Here is a 22551-nt window from a genome sequence, read left to right as displayed (position 1 = left end):
AAATTAGAATACTAATGCATTATTGGTGGAGTTGTGAAGTAATTCCTCCATTGTGGAGAACAATTTGGAACTATGCTCAAAGGCTACCAAACTGTGCATACCTTTTGATCCAGCAATACCATTACTACGTCTGTATCACAGAGATCATTAAAAAAGCGTACAGGACCCACATGTATAAAAATATTTACAGCAGCTCCTTTTGTGGTGTCCACGAATTGGAGAGTGAGGGGATGCCCATCTCTTGGCTGAACAAGTTGTGGTACATGAATGTAATGGAATACTATTATGCTCTAAGAAATGATGAGCAGGCAGACTTCAGAAAAACCTGGACTTACAGGAACTGAGGCTGAGTGAAGTCAGGAGAACCAGAACTCTGTACACAGAGCAGCCGCGGTGTACAATGAACAACTATGATAGACATAGCTCTTCTCAGCAACGCAAGGATCTAAGACAATTGCAAGAGACTCAAGATGGAAAATGCTGCCCACGTGCAGAGCAAGAACTAGCGGGTCAGAATGGAGATCAAAGCATGCTATTTGTGGGTGTGTGACTTTGCCCTTTGCTTATGTTTCTTCTTTCAGAACATGACTATACAGACATGTTTACATCGTTGTACCTGTATAACTTATGGGAGACTGCTTGGTCTCTTGTGGAGGGGGAGGGAAGGGGAAGGGGACGGATAAAAAAATTTGGAATTCAAAACCTTATTACCAAAAAAGGAATATTTACATGCAGTTGAAAAAGGTAAACTACTATTTCCAGAAAAAGGAAATTGTAAGTCATTAATAACTACTTTTAAAAGAATTTAATGGGATCACAGTTGCAGAGCTAGAAGAGGCTTCAAAGGTCATCTGATGGAGCCCCCCTTCTTTTACATATGGGGAAACAGAGGCCAAGAAGTGAAATGAATTGTTCAAGGACACAAGCAGCAATATGTCTGGCACTTCATCAATAAGAGCTCATTGGATTCTCACAACCACTTTATGACACATTCTGATGCCCATTTTAGAGATGGAAGAGTTGAGGCTCAGCTTAAGTGACTTAACCAGAGTCACACACTCAGTATTGTCCCCATGAGGGCATTGAAATTCAGCCTTGCGTTCCCCATCGGCTATGGCCCAGGCCACCTCTCGAACACCAATGTGGAGGGAGCAGCTATGCTCTGGGGAAGGATGGAGGGTGATTGACAGGGGAAACACCCAAGACCTTTTGAACACTTCTGGGAAATGGCTAGTTTTGTTGACATTGATTCTGCATTTAAAAACAAATAACCCCCAAAGGAGAAAGGAAAGGAGAGACGAAAGTTGCAGGGGTATGTCTGGCCTCTTCCCTTCCCTGCCACATCCACAGGCATTTTGTGCCCACATGAGAGGCAATGTAAGCATGGTATTGTGCTGAAAACCCAGCAGTGAGGTCAGAGGATGAGTCCAAGCTCCAGCACCATGTCTGGACCTTGAAGCAGCGAGGGGAGTCTGGGCTTCATTTTTCTCATCCTAAAGTGGTTATGGTTGTTGTCAAGGATGCAGGTGAAGCCTGCTGTAAGCCACAAAGCACTCCATCATCACCCTAAAGTATGTTCAGTCTTGTCCAATTCTGTAACCCTATTTGCGGTTTTCTTGGCAGATATATTGAAGTAGCTTTGCCACTGCCTCCTCGAGCTCATGTCACATATGAGGAAACAGAGGCAAGAAGGGCGAAGTGACTTGCCCAGGGTCACTCAACTAGTGAATGTCTGCAGCAAGGTGATGAGAACCCGGGCTCGAAATCAAGAAGACCCCAGTTCCAGTCCTGCCTTAGACATGTACCAGGTGCATAGAGTGCAGGGCGAGTCAATGAGCTGCTGCCTATCTTGGTTTCCCCAGCCGAAAAATGGGGATAACAGTGTTTAGTTACCAGGGTTGTGAGGGACAGAATGAAACGACCTTTGCAAGGCGCTTGATCAACCTTAGAGAGATATGTCATTGTCGTAACTATCAATGGTATCCGTCCTTAATAATCCTCCCTGAGCAGGTGTGCATTTCAGAGTTAAGAAGCTGCAACACAGAGATGGGCTGCCATTTGAGCCATACTCTTAAAGAGATGAGAAGATAATTTCTGAATATTTCCCACTGAACCCTGGCTGCTGACCTGCCCCAATTCTAGGTCTCTTCAACACATCCAGCCCAAACTGGGAGGGTGGCTCCAGAGAACACAGTACAGGAATGTCTGGACTGGGGAGACCAGAGAGCACAGGACATGAAATGTCTGATCTGGGGAGCAGGGGAGCACAACAGGTGGAAAGTCAGGACTGAGGGGACCAGACAGCACAGGATACAGAAGGCCCCATAGTGTGGATGACCATCAGGGGAAACTCAGCCTACGCTGCTTAGCTTGTCAGAGGCTTTAGAGGAAATGGCTGGGTTAGAGGTTGGGCGGGCAGGCAGGCAGCCCCCCTGCCCTGGAGCAGCCTGGAGGACTGGCCTTCAAGGGCAGGGTGGTCAAAAGCCTCTGGCTGTGTGCCTGATGGGGAAGTCTGAGGCTGCCAAAGGAGTTAATGCAATTTGGAACTATGCCCAAAGGACTACAAAAATGTGTATAACTTTTGACCTAGCAATAGGGCTTCTAGGACTATATCCCCAAGAGATCATAAAAATGGGAAAGGGTCCCACATGTACAAAAATATTTATAGCAGCTCTCTTTGTGGTGGCCAAAAAGTGGAAATCAAGGAGAAGTCCATCAACTGGGGAATGGCTGAATATATTATGGTATATGAATGTAATGGAATACTATAAGAAATGCTGAACAGGAAGACTTGAGAGAGACCTGGAGAGACTTATATGATCTGATGCTGAGTGGAAGGAGCAGAACCAGGAGAACTTTGTGCCTAGCAATGACCACAGTGGGAGAGAGTTTTTTCTGGTACACTTGGAACTTCGCAGCAATGCAAGGATTTAAAAAAAATTCCCAATGATCTTCTGAGTCAAAATGCCTTCCACATCCAGAGAAAGAACTATGGAATTCAACTGGCGAATATAGCAGATCATTTTTGTGTGCGTATAATGTTTCAGTTTGTTATATGATTTCTTTCTTTCATTATAATTCTTCTACACAACACGACTATAGTGAAAATGTATTTAATAGGAATGTATGTGTAGATCCTATATAAAATTGTATGCTGCCTCAGGGAGGGATGAGAGAGGTAGGGTGGAGGTAGGTGAAAAAATCTAAGTTATATGGCAGTTATATTGTAGAACACCAAAAATAAATAAAATTAGTATAAAAAAGAAAAAAAAAGATGTGTCATTTGTTCTTGGATTTTGCCAAATTCTCCTTCCTTCCTCCTCTCCCTGAACGTGCTCATACCAACACTGAATATTGAATCAACGTTGGATCCCTAATCTCTGGCTGCTCAGATCCCTGTTTTCTGTGGAATGGCTGGAGTAACAGGGATGTAAGAATTTGTGCTAACTCAATTCTCAAAGAAAGGGCAAAGCCACAGTCACATATTTCTGTCTCTTTTTAGGAAAAATGGAAGACCACTAAAAAAGGTGTTTCCTCCTAGAAGCTTTCTGGAACCAAATGCACATCTTGTCAACCAAGGGCCCACTCACTGTGGAACCTAAACCTCAACGTTGCCTGTGATCCTGAGCATTCACTGCAAAGCTTCCCCTCAATTAAGCAAATGCAGTTCGTTCCTGAATGTGTCCTCATACTTACTTAGCTCTGTCTGAGATTAGGTGGTGGTACTTAATGGAATCAAAAAGGACCAAGTGGGTGAAAGGGTACAATTGTTGGAATGACGTTTATAGCATGCCACTTGATTGTTCTCTAAGGCCTGGAGGCTGCAAACAATGAGCTTTCTTGATGGACTGTGTGGTGGGTAGAAGTCACTTTAGCTGTCTGTACCTCAGGTTTCTCATTGTCAAACCAGGGGAATATTCTGGCAGTCATATCTATATTTCCTGGGCTTCTTCCTCCAAGGGTCCAACTGAATGACAAGACAAACTCCTAGGTTTGGGGATGAGACTGAAATCCATAAAAGATCCATTTTTTTTTTCAATGAGTATTGGTCCAACTACAGGTATGTGCAGGGCACGGTCTTGTGCTTTGAGGAAGATAGAAAATCTAGCAAAGAACTGGCTCCAGCATTCATAGAAATATCAACTTATTAAATGCATAAGACAATAGCATAGGTGACTATCATTCAGATGCTCACACGACAAGTATTTTAGAGCTACTAAGTCTAACAGAAGCGTAGACCATCTTTTTAAAAATGCCCAATTGAGTACAGGGGGTCATGAAGGATTCGTGGCATGTGAAGCTATGTGTAAGCGTGGGATAATCAAACAATAGTCATTTATTAAGCACCTTCTGTTTATCAGGCACTGTGCTAAGCTGTGAGGTCACAAAAAGGACAAAAGACTTAAGGAGGCAAGAGGAAGGAAAAGACTGAAGAATCATAAGGAAAAAAAGACACGACTATTGGACCGTAGATGCAGGGGAGAATGGAAACAATTCACAAGAGTAGTTTTAGGAACAACTCAAGATATATTTTGTTCCAAGATCATGGCAAGGCAAAGATAATAAGGCAACAAGTATTTATTAAGTGCTGACTGTATATCAGGCACTCTAAGTACTGGGGTACAAAGGAAAGAAAAGAGAGTGTCCTTGTAAGGAGAATGAATGAATGAATGAATGAATAACATTTATTAAGCTCTTACTAGGTACAAAGTACTGTGCCAAGTAGTCCCTGATCTCAAGGAACTCCTATTCTGAATGGAGAGAGTAATGTATAGGTTTCAATTGTCAGTCAGATGAAACATTGCCAGCATTCTTAGGGTGCAGAAGGAAAACATAAGGTAACCAGCATCCCTTAATGTAATTCCTTCGGGCAATTCTTATGTTTCCAATTTGGAAGCATTTGGCGTATTGAAGCAAGAACTTTGGTGGCAAGAAAGTTGTTTTCGGGGTATTTTATAAATTGAATGCCTGAGGAGGTTGGGGCTCTAGCACCTGCAGGAGGAGTTATCCTTTCCCTTTGCTTTACAGATGAGGAAAATGAGGCACAGGGATGGGGAAACGATTTCCCTGAGGCACATTTGTCGTAAAATGGCCAAAGGAGCCAGATTGAATGCCTCAGTTGACATCCCTCTAGACGTCAGTGCCCCACCCATCCCCTCCCACACTGGTCCTTCTCTCCCTAACTGCCATGGAATTCTGCAACCCCAACAGGCTGCGTTACTTCACAAGGGACAGTTGCTGTGGAAGTTTGCTTGGTGACTCCGGTCGTGAAGAAATGGGCCAAACCTGGGGCGCAGGTGTCCAAAGGGTGACTCGCTGGTGTGGCTGCAGACCCCTAGGTAAGCAGGAGTGGGGGTGAGGGGAAACATCAGTCTGACCTGGGGTTCATCTCGTAGGGGAGGCAAGGCTGGGACTGTGGATTCTTGGCTGCTTTTCTTTTCTTCTGATCAAAAGCCTCCCATAGAAGGCACTTGGACAACCCCTTTGTCCCAGGGACCTCTCAGTTGGATAAGACATCCCAAAGTCTGAGACGACTCTCTGTCCCCCAAATCTCCCTGACTGGCCTGGCTCCTTGCACTGTCGTGCGGGTTACACTGCTGTGTGTGTCTGTCTCAGAGCTCCCCTGGTGGACCATGAGCTATGTTCTGGTGAAGGCAATGGTCAGGTTGGCTCCTTCATCTTTGTACCTTGAGGGCTTTGAATACCTGACGCTGCCTCAGCTTCGAACGCACTGGGGCAGCCAGCACTGCAAAGGCTTGACCTCTTTCCTTATCACCTGTCATGGTGTTTGTGGCCCTCCGTAGGGCAAGATTCTAGGTCCCATGTTGGTGCTTTCTCCTCTGGGGAGCCTGGTAGCATATTTCCTCAGCTGGTGGCTTAGTGGCTGGAACTCTGGACCTGGGCACTTACTGGCTGTGTGAGCCCGGGCTAATCACTGAACTTCTGTGTGCCTCAGTTTCCGCAACTGTCAAATGGGAACAGTCATAGCACCTAATTACCAAGGTGGTGAGGATTAAGGGAAATAGTATAGCTAAGGCCCTTTGCGGAATTGAAAGCACTTTTGAAAATGATTATTCCCATCAATAGTAATGGACCTGAGATCCCAAAGCCTCTTTGCCAGGCAGGGATCTTGTTCCCAGTGGAGCTTGGAGTGGGTGTATGGGCCTGGCTCTTCCTGTCTGTACTTCCCAATTTCTGCCTGGCTGCCCTGTTCCCTTCTGGAATTCAGGGCTCACTTTGCTGAGGAGACCTGAAGACCTGCAGTTGGGGCTTGTGTTGATGTGAGTCATGAGGGACAGGTCTTGGTTGCCTTTTCTGCCTTCATCCTACTTTGTCCCTTTCCTCTGGTTTCCTCCTTGGATATGGATTCTTCCTGTGGGGAATGGATCTTCTGGGGATTTGCATCCCCTCTAGCTCCCAGGGTGTTGAATTGAAGGGAACTGATCAACATGAAGAGGGGTCATGCTGACATTGGTGAGCAGTGGGGTGCTGGGCCCGAGGTTGCTTTGCGGAATGGTAAGCCATCAGAGGGAGGATGTTGGGTTCCTGGGGCTTCTGCATCCTCAGTACAGCAGTATGAAATGAGCATGGAAGCTCCTTCTGATGACCCATGGCCTCCCTGGGCAGGGTTTCCTGAGTTCCCAACCAATTCCTTACTGCATTTGGAGTGTAAAGCATCTGAGGGAGAAGAATGCCAGGTTGTTGCTGGGCCGGCACTCCACCTTCGTTCCCTGGTTGCCCCTGCCTCCCGATCCTGGCTCAGTTTAAGGGGCAGCAGCCTGTGATGTCTGACCCATGTCTGAGAGAGGTTTGACTTCTGGGCATCTCCCTCCAAGTCAGTTCTCTCTTCCTCGCCTCACCCTGGGACCGCAGATGTACACTCACTGGTCCCTGTGGCCCGCCAGCCAGGCGCCAAGGCTCCTATTAATCACTTTCTTCCTGCCCAGCGTGCTGCTAGGTGCTGACCTCCCAGCTTGCTGCCAAGACACAAAGATCAAATAGCACTGGTTGGAACTTCTGACACCTTGAGAATATTCAGATGACAATTAGGAAGGAAGGGAATGCTTTCTCTGTGCCAGGCCCTGGGCATAGCATGGCAGATACAAGCAAGCCAAGCTGGTGCCAGACTTCATGGGGCACTTAGGTTCTTACATGGTAGATAACACAGGGAAGTGGTAATCAGTCTGGGGCATTGACTGAAACACAGTACCCAGAATGAGTACACTTGACTTTGAACTGTTGATTTGATTCCTTGCAACCATTTAGCCTTTCTGAGATCACTGTTGCCTTGGTGTAAAAACACCTACGACTTCAAGAAAGATGGAGTGGAGAGACTACGAAGGGAACCAGTGCGATGCATCAGCATCCATAAATACGAAGGTATCCAGATTGCTGCTGCAGTGAAGACATTCTTGGCATCTGAAGATGCTCCCAATGGCTAGTGCATTCAGGGTGGAGGGATGGGAGTGATCTTAAAGCCTGGGCCTGGTCCCCTTCCCCTGAGCAACCCTCGAGCCTGCTTCAGATGCTTTTTCTCACCCGGTGACCTGGGAATTCTCATTTTGACCTTCCCTTCTGCTCTGAAATTGCAGATGGCACCATGGGGACCACCATAGGCTCTGGGAGAGTCCTGGAGGCCCACAGCACTGAGATGGTGTGGCTGCAGCAGATGCAGGAGGAGGAGGGTGTGAGAACCTTTTCCAGGTTAGCCTGGGGCCAAGGGACCCACATGGGTGCAGCAGCCCAGGGCAAGGGGTATTGGGCAAAAATTGAGTGACCTGAGGGCTTGGTGACAGAAACCATTATTTAAAATAATTTAGGAACCGTGTGGGGAATCTGGCCCCTGTTGCAAGGCAGAGTAACAGGAACTGAGAAAGCACAAACAAACAAGGACAAGTATGTGTCCCATTTTCCTTCCTTCCCTCCCCTCCTCTTTCTTTTCTTCTTTTCATTTCTTTCTCCTTCCATCCTTCTCTCCCTTCTTGCCTCCCTCTATGCCTGGCATTGTACGGAGCCCAGAGAATGAGGAACTCTCTTCTCTGTGGACTGGATCTTATGTTCTAAAGGGATGTGACCAGTCTTCTGGACTTGCCCTTCCTATTCTCCATCAGTATCTGGCTTCCCCAAGGCTAAGTGGGCAAGGCAGAACAATGGAGACAGGCCTGAGTTTGGTATCAGCATCTATCTCCAGCCCTCCTAGTCTGTGCTAGCTCCCTAGGCCTGTGTAAATAGTGGGAGCTGGGCCAGAAGGCTTCCAAGGTCCCATCCATTCAAATGGTGGTCCAGTGATGATGGTAGTACTCTCAACACTGTGCTTGGTGCTGTGGGAAACATGGAGGGAAGTAGGAGATGTTGAGGTGAGAGGAGACCCAGGCAAGCAGCAAGGGCAGGGCAGGGGAGAGTTTGGTGCTGGCGTGCAGGCCCTCCAGGGCGTGCAGGCCCTCCAGAGTATCCAGGACCCAGATTTGGAGCCAGAAGGGACCTTGGAGGTCCTGGAGTCCAAGACTCTCATTTTCACAGACGAAGAAACTGAGGTACGCAGGCAAAATGACTTGCCCATGGTCCCCTAGCTAGTCAGTGTCTGAGGCTGAATTTGAACTCAGGTCTTCCTGATTCCAGGCCAGTGCTCTATCCACTGTGAGTTCCTTAAGGGCAGGGAACATATTCGGGATTTTCTTTGTTTGCCAGGCATAGGTTTGTAGACTGAGAGACAGAGCCTCCCAGATTGGCGATGCCTAGGGCCGTGGTGTCAAGACCCTATTTTCTGCGTCCTGCAGGGGTCTGGCCCCAGGAGGCCCAAGAGCAGTCAGCACCGCCAGCAGCTACTTGCGGTCAAAGAGAGCTTGGAGAAGCTGGTCCCGGGGGTGGCTGAGAACGGCTCCGTCTCTTGTGGGACCCAAAGCCAAGCAGCAGCGGTCCCCTCGCTGCCTGCCTCCCCTACAGAGTTCCCCAGAATGTCAGGGAACCTGCCATGCTCAGGTAAGCTCGTACCTGTCGTGAAGATTGGCGTCAGCGATCAGCAGAGTGCCGAGAAGTGCCTGGTGGTGAGCAAGGCTAGCACAGGTTCCTCTCTTTGGGCCAGTTCTACTACTGTGGCTTGGTTCCCTCTGTGCCCTAAATCTGCAACAAGGATCTAACAAGATATCGGGGGTGAAAGGTTCGGAGGAAGGGTGGGTCTCCATTGTCTTCTTCTCTCCATAGAGAGCACGATGGACCAAGGTGAGGCGCCCAGGAAGCTTCCTCAGAGCATCAGGTAGGAGGAGCCGCAGGTATCTGTGAGCACAAGTGGCAGGGAGAGACCACACAGGATGGTCCCAGAGCTGGCCAAGGGATCCACGAATTCAGTGCTGCTAAAGTGCCACTGTGTGCCTCAGTGAGCAAAACATCCCGGCACTGGGGGGAGGTCTGCCCTCTGGACGCTTTGACTCAGCCTCTTTCAGAACCTCCAAGGCAAGCTAGGCTTTTGGGGAAAAGCCGCCATCCAGATGAGCTTGGGGTCCCCAAGGCATTCCAGAGATCCTTAATATGGTCCTTGCACAACTCATGCTGACACCCAGCTAAGGCGTCCAAAATAACTTCCTTCTCAGAATCAGCCTTTAAGAAGAGTCTGGTTAGTGGGGCAGGTGAAAGGAAAGGAGGAGGCCATTCCCTAAGTTCTCTGGATGATAAGACCTCAAACTTATTGGTGTGACTTTGGGCAGATGACGTTTCTGGGCCTCAGTTTCCTTCTCTGTCAAATGGGTGAATTGGAAGGCCTCTCAAGCTTTCTTGATGCTCAGTTGGTGACAAAGTGGTGGTGGATCCTGAGTAAACGCTCCTTGTGGCCTTGGTGGGTGGCTCCAGGAAGAATTTTGGCCTCCAGTGGAGAGGGAGGTGTCCTCTCTCCCTCCCTCCCCATATAATCTCGTCTACCATGTATAGGTGACCTACACACACACACACACACACACACACAAACACACACACACACACACACACACACACACACACACACACCTCCCTGTGGACATTCCCAGCAGGATGTGAGCCTCTGGGAGCAGAACTTGTTCAATCTTTACTGCTGGAGCCTCAGAACCTAGAACAAGGCTTTTTGATGGAGGAGGTGCTTGGAAAAGTTGTATTTGATTTAATCAGACACATATGATTCCGTAGCAGTGTGTGTGTGTGATTCTCATCCTGGCTGTTGGCATCTGGTGTTCCTGTAAGATTGTGCGTTCTCTGAGGGCAGGTGGGGACTTGACCTTTGTCCCTCCCCAGGCCAAGATAGAGCCCTCCAGGAGGGAGTGCCTAGGCCTGTGATTGTTAAAGTGTGCCAGGTCTAGGATGTGGAGGGAGGAGGAAGGCTGAGACTCCACCTGTCAGGGCCTGGCTGCTTGGGCTGTGGCAGGGGGCTGCTGTCATTTGTCCCAGGGCACCCATGGGTGCTGATTCTGCCCCCACAGGCGGAGGTGGAGCTACAAGCAAGCTGTCAGTAAGGCGGCTGAGAAATGGCACCACATGGACGATGAGGCTCTCACTCCTCCTTGCACCAAGACAGCCTTACCCGTCTGCCCCGGCCGCAAGGTAAGGCAGGTGAGGCACACTCCCCATCCTGGCTGCTGCTAGGCTGGCACCATGCCCACGCCTTCCTCCTTGTGTCCCTGGGCAGGTGGTGCAGCCCGTACGAATGTTCCTACAGACAGTGCGAAAGAAGCAGATGCTCGTGACGCTGACCTCCGCCAGCCGCCCCAGTGTCATGAAGTCGTTCATGAAAAGCAACACTGTCCACCATCTGGATGCCGAGGTCAGCACCGGGGCCAGGGGTAGCCACCAGAGGAACTTCTCTGCTTGGCCTGTGCCTGGGACTTCCACGGGACAGCTGGGAGTGCAGTTTTGCGTTGGTGACCTTCTCAGAGAACTGGGGTCCAAATAGTCCAAGCAGTGCCTGTACGTGAGCCAGAGGTTTGGTTTGAGTGTAGAGAGGATGCAGGTTTAACCCTGGCACTCTAGGTCCTGACTAAGAGCTGAGGCTCAATTGAACGTTCCATGTGGGTTGTATACAGAATCGTCTTAGGAGATGAGTTTTCTTCAGTGGTGTGTCAGCCCCATAGTGTGCATGAACATCAAGGGAAACTCAGATTACTCTGCTTAGCTTGCCCGAGGTTTTAGAGGAAATGGCTGGGTCAGAGGTTGGGCAGGCAGGCAGCCCCCCTGCCCTGGAGCAGCCTGGAGGACTGGCTTCAAGGGCAGGGCTGCCCAAGGCCTCTGGCTGTGTGCCTGGCAGGGGTGTGTGAGGCAGCGAGAAGACTTAATGCCAGGTTTTCCTCCTTTTCTCCTTTCACAGGGCACTTTTGTCCTGAGTAATCCACCCACCTATCATCTTAGTAGTGTAGCCACCCATCCCCACCCTCCCTACTGGACCACTACTTCCTGAAGTGCTAGAATGTCTTGTTTTCAACATGAACTTTGTGAGTGTGTCAGCAGAGTAACTCCCTGGGGAAGGGAGCCCCAGGAGGTCGAGTCGCTGGTTCAGGGTCACCCAGCAAGTCCTTGCAGGGCTTGTCCCAGGTTGCTGGCCCAGCACAGATGGCCCAACACAGGCATTCCCTTTGCACTGTGGGCAGCCACGACCCAGCGCCTGACCCTCCTGGATCCTGAGGCCTCAGTCCTGAGCTCTTGCCAGCAAAGAAACAAATGGCCCCCTGGTCTACCTTGCCCCCGATTTTCCCGCGTACCCTGGCTCGATGGTAGGCCATGGTGCTCCCCACTTTAGAATGCTAGTATTGACCTTTTCAGCTCCTGTTAGTGAGAAAAACTATGTTTTCAAAGTCTCATTCCTAATTCCCAGAGTCTCTGAGAGATCCTTCTTAAGGAGCTTGTACCTGTCCTTTGAGTTTGGTCTAAGGAGCACACCACTGTTGGGGCTGGTTCCTGCTCCCAGGGGCATCCCACAAACTTTCTGGTCAATTGATTTTAAAGTTGTGGAAATGACTTGTCTTTTGGAATTGAAGTGGGGGTAGAGCCATGAGACAGACCTTGAGTGATGAAGGAGAAGGGAACCTGAGTCTTGGGCAGAGAAAGGCCCATCACCATCATCAGCCTGTGGGAATCAGGAAAGGAGCCTGGCGGAGCAGGGCAGCTGCGTCTGTAACTTTGTGCTGAGGACTGCACAGTCTCGCCTACTTCACTGTGCCCAGCTAGGGGTACTGCCCCTAGGATCCCCACATCCTAAGGCCAGCAGTTTTCTGTAAGGGGTCTGGGGGTTATTTGGGAGAGTTCTCCCACTTACCTAAATCTGGGTTCCTGGGGTGAGATTCTTCCTGGCCTTCTTGGCTACTTCTTAAGAGTTCAGGGCCATGCCCAAGGTCCAGGCCAAGCAGCTGATTCTGTCTTGGAATATTCGCATGCTTTCTCCAAGGGGAGCAGCCTTTTCCATTTATGTTCTAGAGACCAGAAAGAGCCCAGCGGGTGATTAGTAGTCAAGGAGATCATATTTTCCTCCTTCTGGGAATGAGGAGTTCCTTGCCTTGAAGCCTTGGGGAACGGGGTAGCATTTCTGGCCAGAGTTGTGGTGTCCTGGCTCTCCTCTGAGGAGAGCTTTGTCCCACAATGACCTACTGAACTTGGGAGTCATGGCATTCCAGGGAAGGCAGTTCATCCCAAAGTCTCTGTTTAGGGAGGGATCAGAGTGTTGTTACCTTCAAGAGATTGTGGACTCCCAGGCAGGTCACGGGATCTGCAGTGCTCTGGGCCCTTGCTTTAGCTGGTGAAGAAATGTCGATAGAGAGTGGTGGAGGGAGGTACCAAGCTGGGAATTCTCACGAGACTTGGCTGCACCCCAAAGCCCCCAAGTTTGTCAGTTAAACGTTCTTCAGGAGCTGCTGCTTAAAGCATTTCTGGGCCGAATCTTTTCAGAAAGGACTTTGGTTTCATCCATTTGAAGGACTTTTGTCTATTCGATTTGATGAACATTGGCTGACACCTGAATTTTTGAACCAAGCAAACGCAGTTGTATCAGTCATCCTGAAAATGCTGTCTCCCACTATTCTCTCCATTGTCATGCTTCCCACTCTCCCACTTCTTAGTCCACGCTGAGCCAGCTGCACGAATCGGGAGATTTTGCCTCTGGTTGACAGCAGAAAGGGCAGTGCGAGGAGGGAGCTGGAACTCAGTGGGGATTGATCCCTTGGGTAGCGTCTGTGTGGTGAGCTTCGGAAGTTATGTCAACTCTCGTTCTGTGAGAGGGAGGTGTACCGTCCACAGCATCCTGATGGGGTCATCTGTCTAGCCTTTACTGGAACACCTCAGAGCAGCAGGGAGCTCACTAGTTCACAAGGCATGGCCTGTGTCTATGGTTGCCAGCATGATGCTTGAGTGCAGTGGACCTCAAATCCCTGTACATTGGGTCGAGTTAGAAGGCTCCATTCTGCTGTCCCGTTGGTTTCCTGCAGATTTTGACCCCTTCTGGGTGTGCATTCTGAGGCTGGGCAGAGTAGAGCTAGTCACTGTCCTCCTCCGTTCTCCTTTTTCTTCAGTCCCCATGTGATGGATTTCTGAAGCCTGACTCAGTCTTTCCCCTGGACGGGTATCTAGATCTGGCAGGCCAAGAAGACCCTCGAGGTTCTCTCCCAGCACACTGGGTCCAAGGCTTCTTTCCGGACAGGTGGCCAAGGGGTGTGCGAGGTGTTCTTGTGGGGGCTGCACTCTCCTCGAGCTGGTGGGCTCAGGTATCCTGGGGTCCGATGGTATCGATCATTTGGCTGCACCTCACAGCTTTTGATGGGTGTGAAGCCCAGCTCACTGTGTCTTGTACGTGAGGCCTTGGATCAGCCCCTTGCCTCTTTGGATCAGTGAGGCCCTGATGTTGACTATCAAGAGGAGCCAGGACAGCCTCCGAGCCTTGGTTTCTATACTGCCTCCATGGAAGGGAAGGACAATGAGCCCATTTGACAGATGATGAATTTTGGATCTCAGAGAGGGGAAGCAGTGGTGTACAGCCACCTGGCCAGTTAGTGGCTGACCAAGCCCTGGGAGGACACACTGGCAGGACACCAGCCACCCCCTATGCCCTCAGCTTCCCTTCCTTTGACTCATTGATGTCAAGAACAGTTGTTAGAGCATGTGGAGAGAAGAGACAGCTGCCTTCAGAGCCTGGTTCAGGTCCTGTCTGTGACACAGCCCTTCTCATGCTCTCTGCATATCGAATGGGGGGAAGGTGGGCCTTCCAGGGAAAGGGGGTGGGGAGAAGAGAGTCTGGGCATTCTGATCTCTTCTGGCCCCTGGCGATCTCCCCATCTGCCTCACAGCAGCGATGCCCTTCCTGTCCTCAGGAGAAGGAACTGCAGCAGCTGGAAAACCTGAAAAATAAGGAGGAGGCTGAGCTCCTAAGAAAGCAGAAGGTGGAGGAGGACCAGCACCAGCGCCTGGAGGAGATGAAGATATGAGTGACCACCTTCTGGAGGCATGGGCGGACGGTATGGTGGGGAGGACTGAGGGGGCTTGCCAAGCCCAAGAATGGGTCCATTGCTCCTTGTTCTCCCAGGAAATGGGAAGAGCACCTGTGGAAGGCCCTGAAGGCCCGCAAGCAGGCAGAACAGCTGGAGGTAGAGAAGAAGAAACGCACTGAGCAGAAGTTGGAGGTCAGAGGCAGCCCCAGAGCCTGGGCCCCTGACAAAATGCTGGGTGGGACAGGGCAGGGTCTTGACCCCTGACCTCCTGGCTCGGGGTCTCTCAGGCAAAGCAGAAGCCGCTGGCTAAGAAGGCCAGGAAGAAAACTGCCAGGAAGCTGGAGGAGGCTGAGATGAGGCTGAAGCAGGAGGAAGAAGCCTGGAGGCAGAAGAGACTCCAGCAGGTGAGTGCAGATGGGCCACCATGGAGGGAGCAGTGGAGCTGGCCAGCCTCTGGTCCTTAGGCCCCACTTACTTGTGGGCAGCCAACTGTGTGCCCCTGTGTGCTGAGCCTCGAGGCAAGAGGACCTTAGTTCAGATCCAGCTGTGCCACCTTGGTTAGCTCCTTTAACTGTTGCCTGCCTCAGTTTCCTCTTCTGCAAAGTTACATTTGCCTAGTAGAAGTGTTGGTAAGGACCTGAGGAGATAAGCCAAGCCAAACACAACTGAAATGTGATCTTCATTATTCTTGTTGTCAGGGCCCAGCCCCACAACAGAGAGGAACCTAAGAGAGAAAGACTGGGGACAGTTCTTCACTGTCCATTCTGGGATACCTGATGCCCCTCACTGCCTGGTGTGTTATTGGGGCGAGGAGACGACTGTGCCAGGGGCAGAATATTCATTCTGCAGTCAGTCAGAAGCATGGGCCCAATCTGGAGCCAGCATGGATGGTTCTTGTACAACCATTGATTTTAGAGCTGAGGGGGTCTTAAAGACCGTTGAGAGCAGAGGGGATACTGAGGGCGAGCTAGAGCAGCCTGATTCATGCCCGCACCAGTCCTCCTCCTGCTCAGTGAGTTGTCTGTGCTCGGAGGCCCATGTGGCCCGTCCCTCCCCACCTCCCTGACGGGATCCCTCTCCTTTCCACCTGCAGCAGGAGGAGGAGCGGGAGCAGAAGCGGCAGAGGAAGGTGGCAGAAGTCCTAAGAAACGCGGTGCAGCGGAGGCAGCGGGAGAGGCAGCTGGCGCTGGAGAGGGAGATGCAGAGGAAGAGGGAGGAGGAGAGGCTGCAGGCTGAGTGGTGAGGGCCTGTCTGCCCACTGAGCAGCTGTGCCTCCCCTGCCTCTCTGCTCATGTCTGTGTGTGTGTGCGCGTCTGTGGATGTTTCTGTGTGTGCGTGTGGGTGCAGAAGTGTGGCCGTGTGTGCGTGTGTGTGACTGTGTGCATGAGTGTGGGTTCCTGTGTGTGATTATATGGGTGCATGTGTGTGTACATGTGTTTGACTGTGTGTGCTTCTGTGCGACTCTATGTGTGACTGTATGTGTGCATGAATCTGTGCCTGTCTGTGCATGAATGTTTGCGTGTTTATGACTGGTCGTCTGAGATTTTGTGTGTGTGCATGTCACTGTGTGCCTGTGTGCATGTGTTTGGTTGTGTCTTCATATTTGTGTAACTGTGTGTTCTTGTGTGTGTGGCTGTTTCTGGGTCTGAGATTGTGTGTGCGTGTGAGTGAGGAGACTGTGTGTGATTGGAATGTGTGTGAAATATTGTGAGTCTGTGAGAGATTGTGTGTGTGCGACTATGTGCGACTGAGTGTGAGAGATTGTATTCGTGTGTGTGTGTGTGTGTGTGTGTGAGAGACAGAGAGAGAGAGAGAGAGAGAGAGAGAGAGAGAGAGAGAGAGAGAGAGAGAGAGAGAGAGAGAGAGAGGATGTGAATGTGAGTGAGCTCCCTGCAGACACCCGACATCTGTGAGAAGGCCTCTTGGGCAGGGAGGTGCGTGGGGTTACTCCAGGCCACATGCTGGCTCCATTATTTGCTTTCAACGGGGCATTGAGAATGTCCCTTGCCCTCTCCAAGACTCAGTTTCTTTTCCTAAAACGTGTGGGTGCTACATGGGCCCTGTCGGGAGACTCACAGGGTCGTGCTGAACTCTCCTCGTAGTTCCTGACCACCTTGGGAGCCTGAGATCATGTTGGCATTGCTGGCAGGCAGGGCCATGGAGAGGATGGATTTTCACATTGGGGAGCTTGGGATCATGGAGCATGATTCCCCAGACACATCCTGCTTTTCTTCTTTGTCCTTTGCCCTTCTGGGACTAGCTGTTCTCCTTCCTTTGGATGGGCCATGTCTCTTTAGTTCTTAGAACATGAGCAAGCGCTTTATCCCTCGCACTCAACCCAGAGCAGATGCTAAGTCAAGGTCTTTTTCCTTCCTTGGGGTGACTGTCCCTCTGTGTGGGACAATCTCCTTCACTTCTGTCCAATATCACAACAATTTTGAGAGGTGTGTATTTGCAGGGATCATCCCCATTTTGCAGATGAGGAAACTGAGACTTTGACGATTTGAGACACAAGTTGAATTTGTTGGAAGCAGATTTGAGCACGAGCAACGGTTTGTTTTTAATTCTGTATTTTAAAAATAGCTATTATTAATGTCTTTGACAGGCGTTGTCTGCTCTCCCCCAGTATTCCATCCTGTGACAAGGGAGCTGGGCTGCCCTGACCGCAGGTGGGCAGCACTGTGCCCTCCACCTCCCTACCGCAAATGGGCTGAGGTGCAGGAACAAGAGGGGCTGGGTCGGCTGTTCAGTCCATCTCCCCTTCCATATGATTCTTGGCTCACACTCTTCTGTCCTCATGCCTCCTCTTCTCCTTGGACTTTTCTCGGTACCAGAGCTTCATTTCGTGCTGCATACTAATATTCTGTTACACCCATAGACCAGTTTGATCAGCCCCTCCCCAGTTGGTGTGTTCCTTCTTTGGTAGAGATGCTTCCTCCACGCTGGTAGGGTTCCAGCTCTGCCCAGGTAGCTGTGGCTTCTCAGTGTGGCTGAGAGACCTTCTATATCCTCAGGTAGCATACCAGGGCCTTGGAATTTAAAGAATGACAAGCTTACGAGAGAAATCGGCAGACCTTTTCTATGTTTTCATCTCTTTGCTGTCCTAGTTGCAGCCCTTGACACTTTCAGGACAGTGCACTTACTTGGACACTCCAGCCCCATGCAATATCAGCTTGTTTTCCGGGGTGGTCTGAGGCAGCCCTGCTCGTATTTCACCTCTGTCCTGGTCCTTCGTGGAATTTTATGGATCACTCTGTATTTTTATCTGCTGCCTTTCCACTTCCTGCGGGCATCAAGTGTTGACCTTTACAGTGAGACTTCTGTAGGACAATGATGGTCTGGCACTGAATCTTCTGTGTCCTTTGCACTTTTTCTGAGTTACTAGACTACTTAAGTGAGAATTGCCCCAACTGTGTGCCATCTCTTCTCGTTCCAACTTTTGTGACTGGGCGCTAGTCTTGGCCTTCCCTGTAACAGTGGCGCTGCTGGCAGAGGCATCCCCAGGCCCGTCACACACCTCAGTAGACAACCACTTGTTTCTTGCCTTTCCCGCTTTCTCTTGACTCCCGTGTTGGAATTTCAAAGTTTTTCCTCAGCTCTGAGCTTTTCATCAGGGTGTTGGAAAGTGCTCTATTCTGTTCAAGACCCCTTTTGTTCCTCTGCAGCATAATTATACTCAGTTTTTGAGCGAATCTCTTGACCGATCCTTTGACTCACTAAGGAGGCCCTGTAGCATTCTGGGATCTGATGGCAGCTACAAATCCTTTTAACGTTTTGGACCATGACAGGTGGACATTTCATTTGAAACGTATGGCTCTGTCTCCACGGATGCGGCAGTTTCTGCATCAGGTTCCCTGCTGTGATGACATTACTGGTCCAGATATGAAATCACATCCTGATACTTACATGTATGGTTTTGCGTCTCCTATATTCATCATTCCATTTGTTTTCCAAGCACTTGACTCAGAGGCCTATGGTGGGTGTCTGTTTTAGTGGGAGGCAGTACTGATTCCCAGCTCCTGCATCAGTGTTTGGGAATGTTCTTGGATTAAAGTGGAACAGAAAAGAGAGTTCAATTGCTTGAGCATTTCTTGAGTGCCTACTATGTACAAGACACTGTGTCTCAGTTCTCTGGGGGTACAAAGACAGAAACAAAGCAGGCCCTGCCATCTGGGACCTTAGGCTTTCCTGACTTTCCTCCTGATGCTCTTTCCCCTGTCCCATTGTCATGAGTAGGTGAAGAGTAGTTAAGACCTGGGCAAAGTGGCAGGAGGGGCAGCAGGGAGGGATTTGAGTCAGGACCAACCCTCTGGCCCCCTTCCTACTGGTGACTGCTGAGGAAGGACTCTTGGTTTTCAGGGAGCGAGCTCTGCAGCTCCACAAGGAGAGATTACTGAAGGAACTGGAAGAGGAGCAGAAGAGGGTGAGGCACTGGGCAGGACCTGGGGTGGGCCTTGGTCTTAGCTACAGCCCCAGCCCTTACCTCCTCCTCTAACGGTCCCTTCAGAGGCTGCTGCCCCTGGGCTCTTTGGGTTTTCCTGGGACAGGGCAGGGATGAGGGGCAGCACCTTGGGCAGTTGTCTGGGCTGACGCAATGCTGTTGTGGCCCCAGGAGCAAGATCAGCGCCACGAGCAGGAGCCAAAGAAGCTGCAGAAGGAGCAGGAGAAGAAGGCCAAGGAGGCCAAGGTGGTGGCAGCCGCTGCTGGAGGCCCTGACAGATGGTTGGATGTGACCACGCACGTGCAGGTGAGGCCCCTTCTGCATCTCACTGCCCAGAAACGTAGAAAGGCAGGCTCCTAGGGGGCTGTTAGGCCACTAGCCAGGTCCACGCTCGGTCTTCTTCCAGTGCTCAGGATAAGAGGTCCCTTGGCCTCCGCTTCAAGATCTCTCAAGACCAGGGAGCCCATCAATTGATCAGCCAGCCCATTGCATTTTGGGAGAGTTCTGAATGTCAGGATGTGCCCAGGGGACCTCCCCACTTTGGCCCTGGTTCTATCCTCTGTTGTCTCAGCCAGGTGCCCACCACACGTGGACGTGAGGAGACAAATTAAGTCTCCTCTTGTCCTGGCTCAGCAGTCCCACGTCCTTTGGCATTGGATTGCCCTTTTCTGCAGACTGTCTGGTTTTCAATATTGTACGATGGGGTGTAGCCTGGGCCTCAGAGGGAGCAGAGGCTAGAGGCACCAGGGCCACCTCCTTGTTTTTGGAAGCCCTGCCCACCTGCCTCTCCCTGTCTTTCTGGGATGCTGTGTCACTGCTGACCTACCCTGAACTTCCTGTCCCCTGAACGTCCTGGGGCCTTTTCACATGACCTTATGACTCTCCACACTTCGCCCTTGCAAATTTGGATTGTCTGAAACCATATTTTGACATTGACACGAATGCCTATTTAATTCCATCTTCTCAACGCTGAACTAGGGCTCAGTGGGCTGGCACCGCCAGCATCGTGCAGCGTAGCCCAAGGCTGTATCTGAGAGCAGTGGGGGCTAAGGACCAAACAGGACACCACGTTGGGGTTCAGCCTGCAGCATGCACCATTTCCTGTGTGAACTCTTCACTTTCTAGCACCCAGAGTTCTCTTTTGCCACGTGGGGCAGTGGGATGACCTCAATGACCCCACAAGGTCCCACTTATTTCAAACTCTGAACCTCCTCCACATTCTGTGACCTCTACAGAGGAGAAGGGAAAGAAAGTCTTGGGAGAACTCTCCAAGGGGAGCCCAGTGTGGGGACCCCTTGGCCGCCTGTCAGCCTGAAGCTTAACCAAGCTCTGCAGGCTTGCCTCAGCTCTGTCTGCCAGCAGTTTCCTGATGTTTGGCTTATTTCGGTCAGCAGAGGGTCAAGTCCAAGAGCTCCTGGTCCTCAGGAGTGTTATCTAGGGTTTAGCTACACACATCGAGATGAGGCCATCTCCATCGGCCTTCCCCATTGCTCTCAGTGATCAGGTCCTTGGTCTATAAGGAGTTGAAGATGCCCCACAAACCCTGTGGGGTCAGTGCACACATTCCCAGAAAAGAAGTCTTTGGACCCTGCCAGACCCAAGATTTCCTCCACAGAAACAGGGATTTCTTTCTGTGTTCACATCCTTTCCTCTGAGACTCCCAGCTGGAAGCTGAGTGTGACTTATCCACATTGGACACATCGAGAAACGGATCCACATAGAGGTGGAGACATAACGAGAGTGTTCTTCCAGGTCTGTGGCCACTCAGGACCTCAGTCTCTTCATCAGTCAGATGGGGTGGGGGTGGGTTTGCACTGAATCATCTCTCAGCTTCTTTCAGCTCTGGCAGCCCAAGGGGCCAGGAAGAGATAAAGAGGTCTCCTTTCATCTTCAGACTCCGGTTGGCAACTCTTCTGAAATGACCCCCCAGGGCCCGAAGGGGAGCCTCAAGATCATCCCAGACAGTGATGGAATGGATCTGTGTAGTGATGACTCCACAGATGATGAGTTCCAGCCCGGCAGGCCCATTCCTGCTTGGGCCACTGGTAAGTGAAGACCGTCTCCCTGAATGACAAATGACACCCCTCATCAGATTGGAGTGAGGTGTACTAAGGGGAGCAATGTTTAAAAGGCTAGAAATGTAGGCTGATAGCAAGTTGTAAAGCTTGGCCTTTCAATGTCAGTGGAAACTTCCATTTGATCTGGAGGCTAAGCAGGGGAGGGATGTGGTCCGTCCTGCTGGGCTTTGGAAAAATTCCCGTGTAGCCTTGTGGAGGATGGGTGGGGGAGATCCACAGGGAGGGCAGTGTGCAGGTGAAGTCACGGGTGGCTGTGTGAACTGCTGTGGTGGGCAAGGCAGCATCTATAACTGAGTCAGATTCAGTTCAGATAGTGTAAGGTTTGGTTGGCCCTCGATGGGCCATGTGCGAGGAAAAAGAGTGAGGAGTCTGGGGTAATGCTGAGATTGTGAGCCAGGTGGGCAGTGCTCTCCACAAAAAGGTGGAGGTGTCCGTTAGGGGAGAGAATTCTGCATGTCAGATATAGAGAACTGGAGGTGCCTGTGAGACATCCTTTTTGAAAGAGCCAGCTGGCAGTGGATGATTTGGGGCTGACACTCAGGAGAGAGCAGAAGGCTATATGGATGCATAGCTCTGGGAGTGATCCACTTCACCAGAGGAAACAGTAGAGAGAGAAAGCAGAATGGGGCCCAAGAAGGATCCTTGATGCAGAGGGCTGATGAGAAGTCAATTAGGAAAGAGGAGAAGCAGGCGAGGGGCAGGTGGCCCGGGATCCATCAGCTGCAGAGATAAGATTGCTCCCTTTGGCACTGAAGAGGTTATTGGGGACAGTTGTATGTGAAGGGGGTGCTGAACATCTGACATGTGAAAGGAGTTCAGTGGAGGGAGGGAAGGCCAGGAGGAGACATGCTGCAGGGTGGGCTCTTAGGAGGTTCCTTCAGGAAGAGGAGAGGAAGGGATGGGATTGAGGTATCTGGAGAGAAAGGGAATTTCCTGAGAGCCTGGGGCCTGAGGTCAGGGGAGGCAGGTTCTCAGCTGCAAGGGCTGGTGTTACAAGGGGTGAGGAGAAGGGAATATTTGGAACAACCTTGATGAGGAGAGTCATTAGGACTTGGGTGGCATCTGTTTGTGAGACCCCTGCTCTGATGTGACCCCTGACTCTCCTGCCCCAGGGTTCCAGCTCAGGCAGGCCACCATCTATCAGTACTATGGCCCTCCTGACATTGACCAGATCTTTGGCACCATCCTCAGTCCGGACCTCGAGGACATATTCCAAAAGAGTAAACCACGTTATCACACTCGCACCAGCTCTGCCCTCTGGGATTCCTCACCACTTGCCAGAGTCCTGGAGTTTGAGGGAACTGTCGTATGACCTGCAGACGCCTTGAGATAGGAGCAGGGAGGCCCCTCTTGGCCATCCTGTGCAGTCACAGCCGGACCTCACTGAGACTCCCAAAAGCTGTGGGTGAGCTCGAGGGACAATGGTGCTCACAGCGCCCACATGGTCAAGCCAGCAGTCCCTCACCTGTACATAAGTGCTAGCTTGCTAGGTAGCTAGTTCGAAGCTGATGTCAGACTCCAGTGTTACAAGGTTAGGTTAAGAAAAGGTTAGATGATAAGGTTAGGTTAATAAATAAAAATTTTCTGGCATATGATGTGGAGTTGT

The 22551-nt window shown here is 50.7% G+C and overlaps 3 protein-coding genes across 8 annotated transcripts in view; 2 read left to right on the top strand and 1 right to left on the bottom strand.

Annotated features, from left to right (window-relative positions):
* LOC140522101 (inner centromere protein-like) overlaps positions 1-22551 on the bottom strand; it is a 576743-nt gene that overhangs the window by 339590 nt on the left and 214602 nt on the right. The window lies entirely within an intron of this gene.
* Positions 5202-14619, top strand: LOC140522163 (inner centromere protein-like). Of its 3 annotated transcripts, XM_072637291.1 has the most exons (10): positions 5206-5339; positions 7267-7380; positions 7593-7704; positions 7821-7896; positions 8778-8979; positions 9202-9253; positions 10443-10563; positions 10649-10783; positions 14310-14440; positions 14522-14619. In XM_072637291.1, exons 5-9 carry the CDS (start codon positions 8955-8957, stop codon positions 14421-14423), a joined length of 447 nt encoding a protein of 148 aa, XP_072493392.1. In that variant the 5' UTR covers positions 5206-5339; positions 7267-7380; positions 7593-7704; positions 7821-7896; positions 8778-8954; the 3' UTR covers positions 14424-14440; positions 14522-14619. The 3 variants fall into 3 exon arrangements, with proteins under 3 accessions (XP_072493390.1, XP_072493391.1, XP_072493392.1); XM_072637289.1 differs by lacking the exons at positions 14310-14440; positions 14522-14619 and adding an exon at positions 13515-14232 and having other exon boundaries at positions 5202-5339; XM_072637290.1 differs by lacking the exons at positions 7267-7380; positions 14310-14440; positions 14522-14619 and adding an exon at positions 13515-14232 and having other exon boundaries at positions 5202-5339.
* LOC140530370 (uncharacterized) lies at positions 14443-22535 on the top strand. Its single transcript, XM_072649938.1, has 8 exons — positions 14443-14453; positions 14522-14618; positions 14714-14830; positions 15520-15665; positions 18786-18849; positions 19039-19173; positions 20762-20912; positions 22058-22535. The coding sequence occupies exons 1-8, from the start codon at positions 14443-14445 to the stop codon at positions 22255-22257; spliced, it is 921 nt and encodes a 306-aa protein (XP_072506039.1). The 3' UTR covers positions 22258-22535.

The sequence above is a fragment of the Notamacropus eugenii genome, chromosome 2 (assembly GCF_028372415.1).
Source record: "Notamacropus eugenii isolate mMacEug1 chromosome 2, mMacEug1.pri_v2, whole genome shotgun sequence".
Lineage (NCBI taxonomy): Eukaryota > Metazoa > Chordata > Mammalia > Diprotodontia > Macropodidae > Notamacropus > Notamacropus eugenii.
The sequence above is the reverse complement of the archived record's forward strand: the minus strand, read 5'-3'. Positions and strand labels throughout refer to the sequence as shown.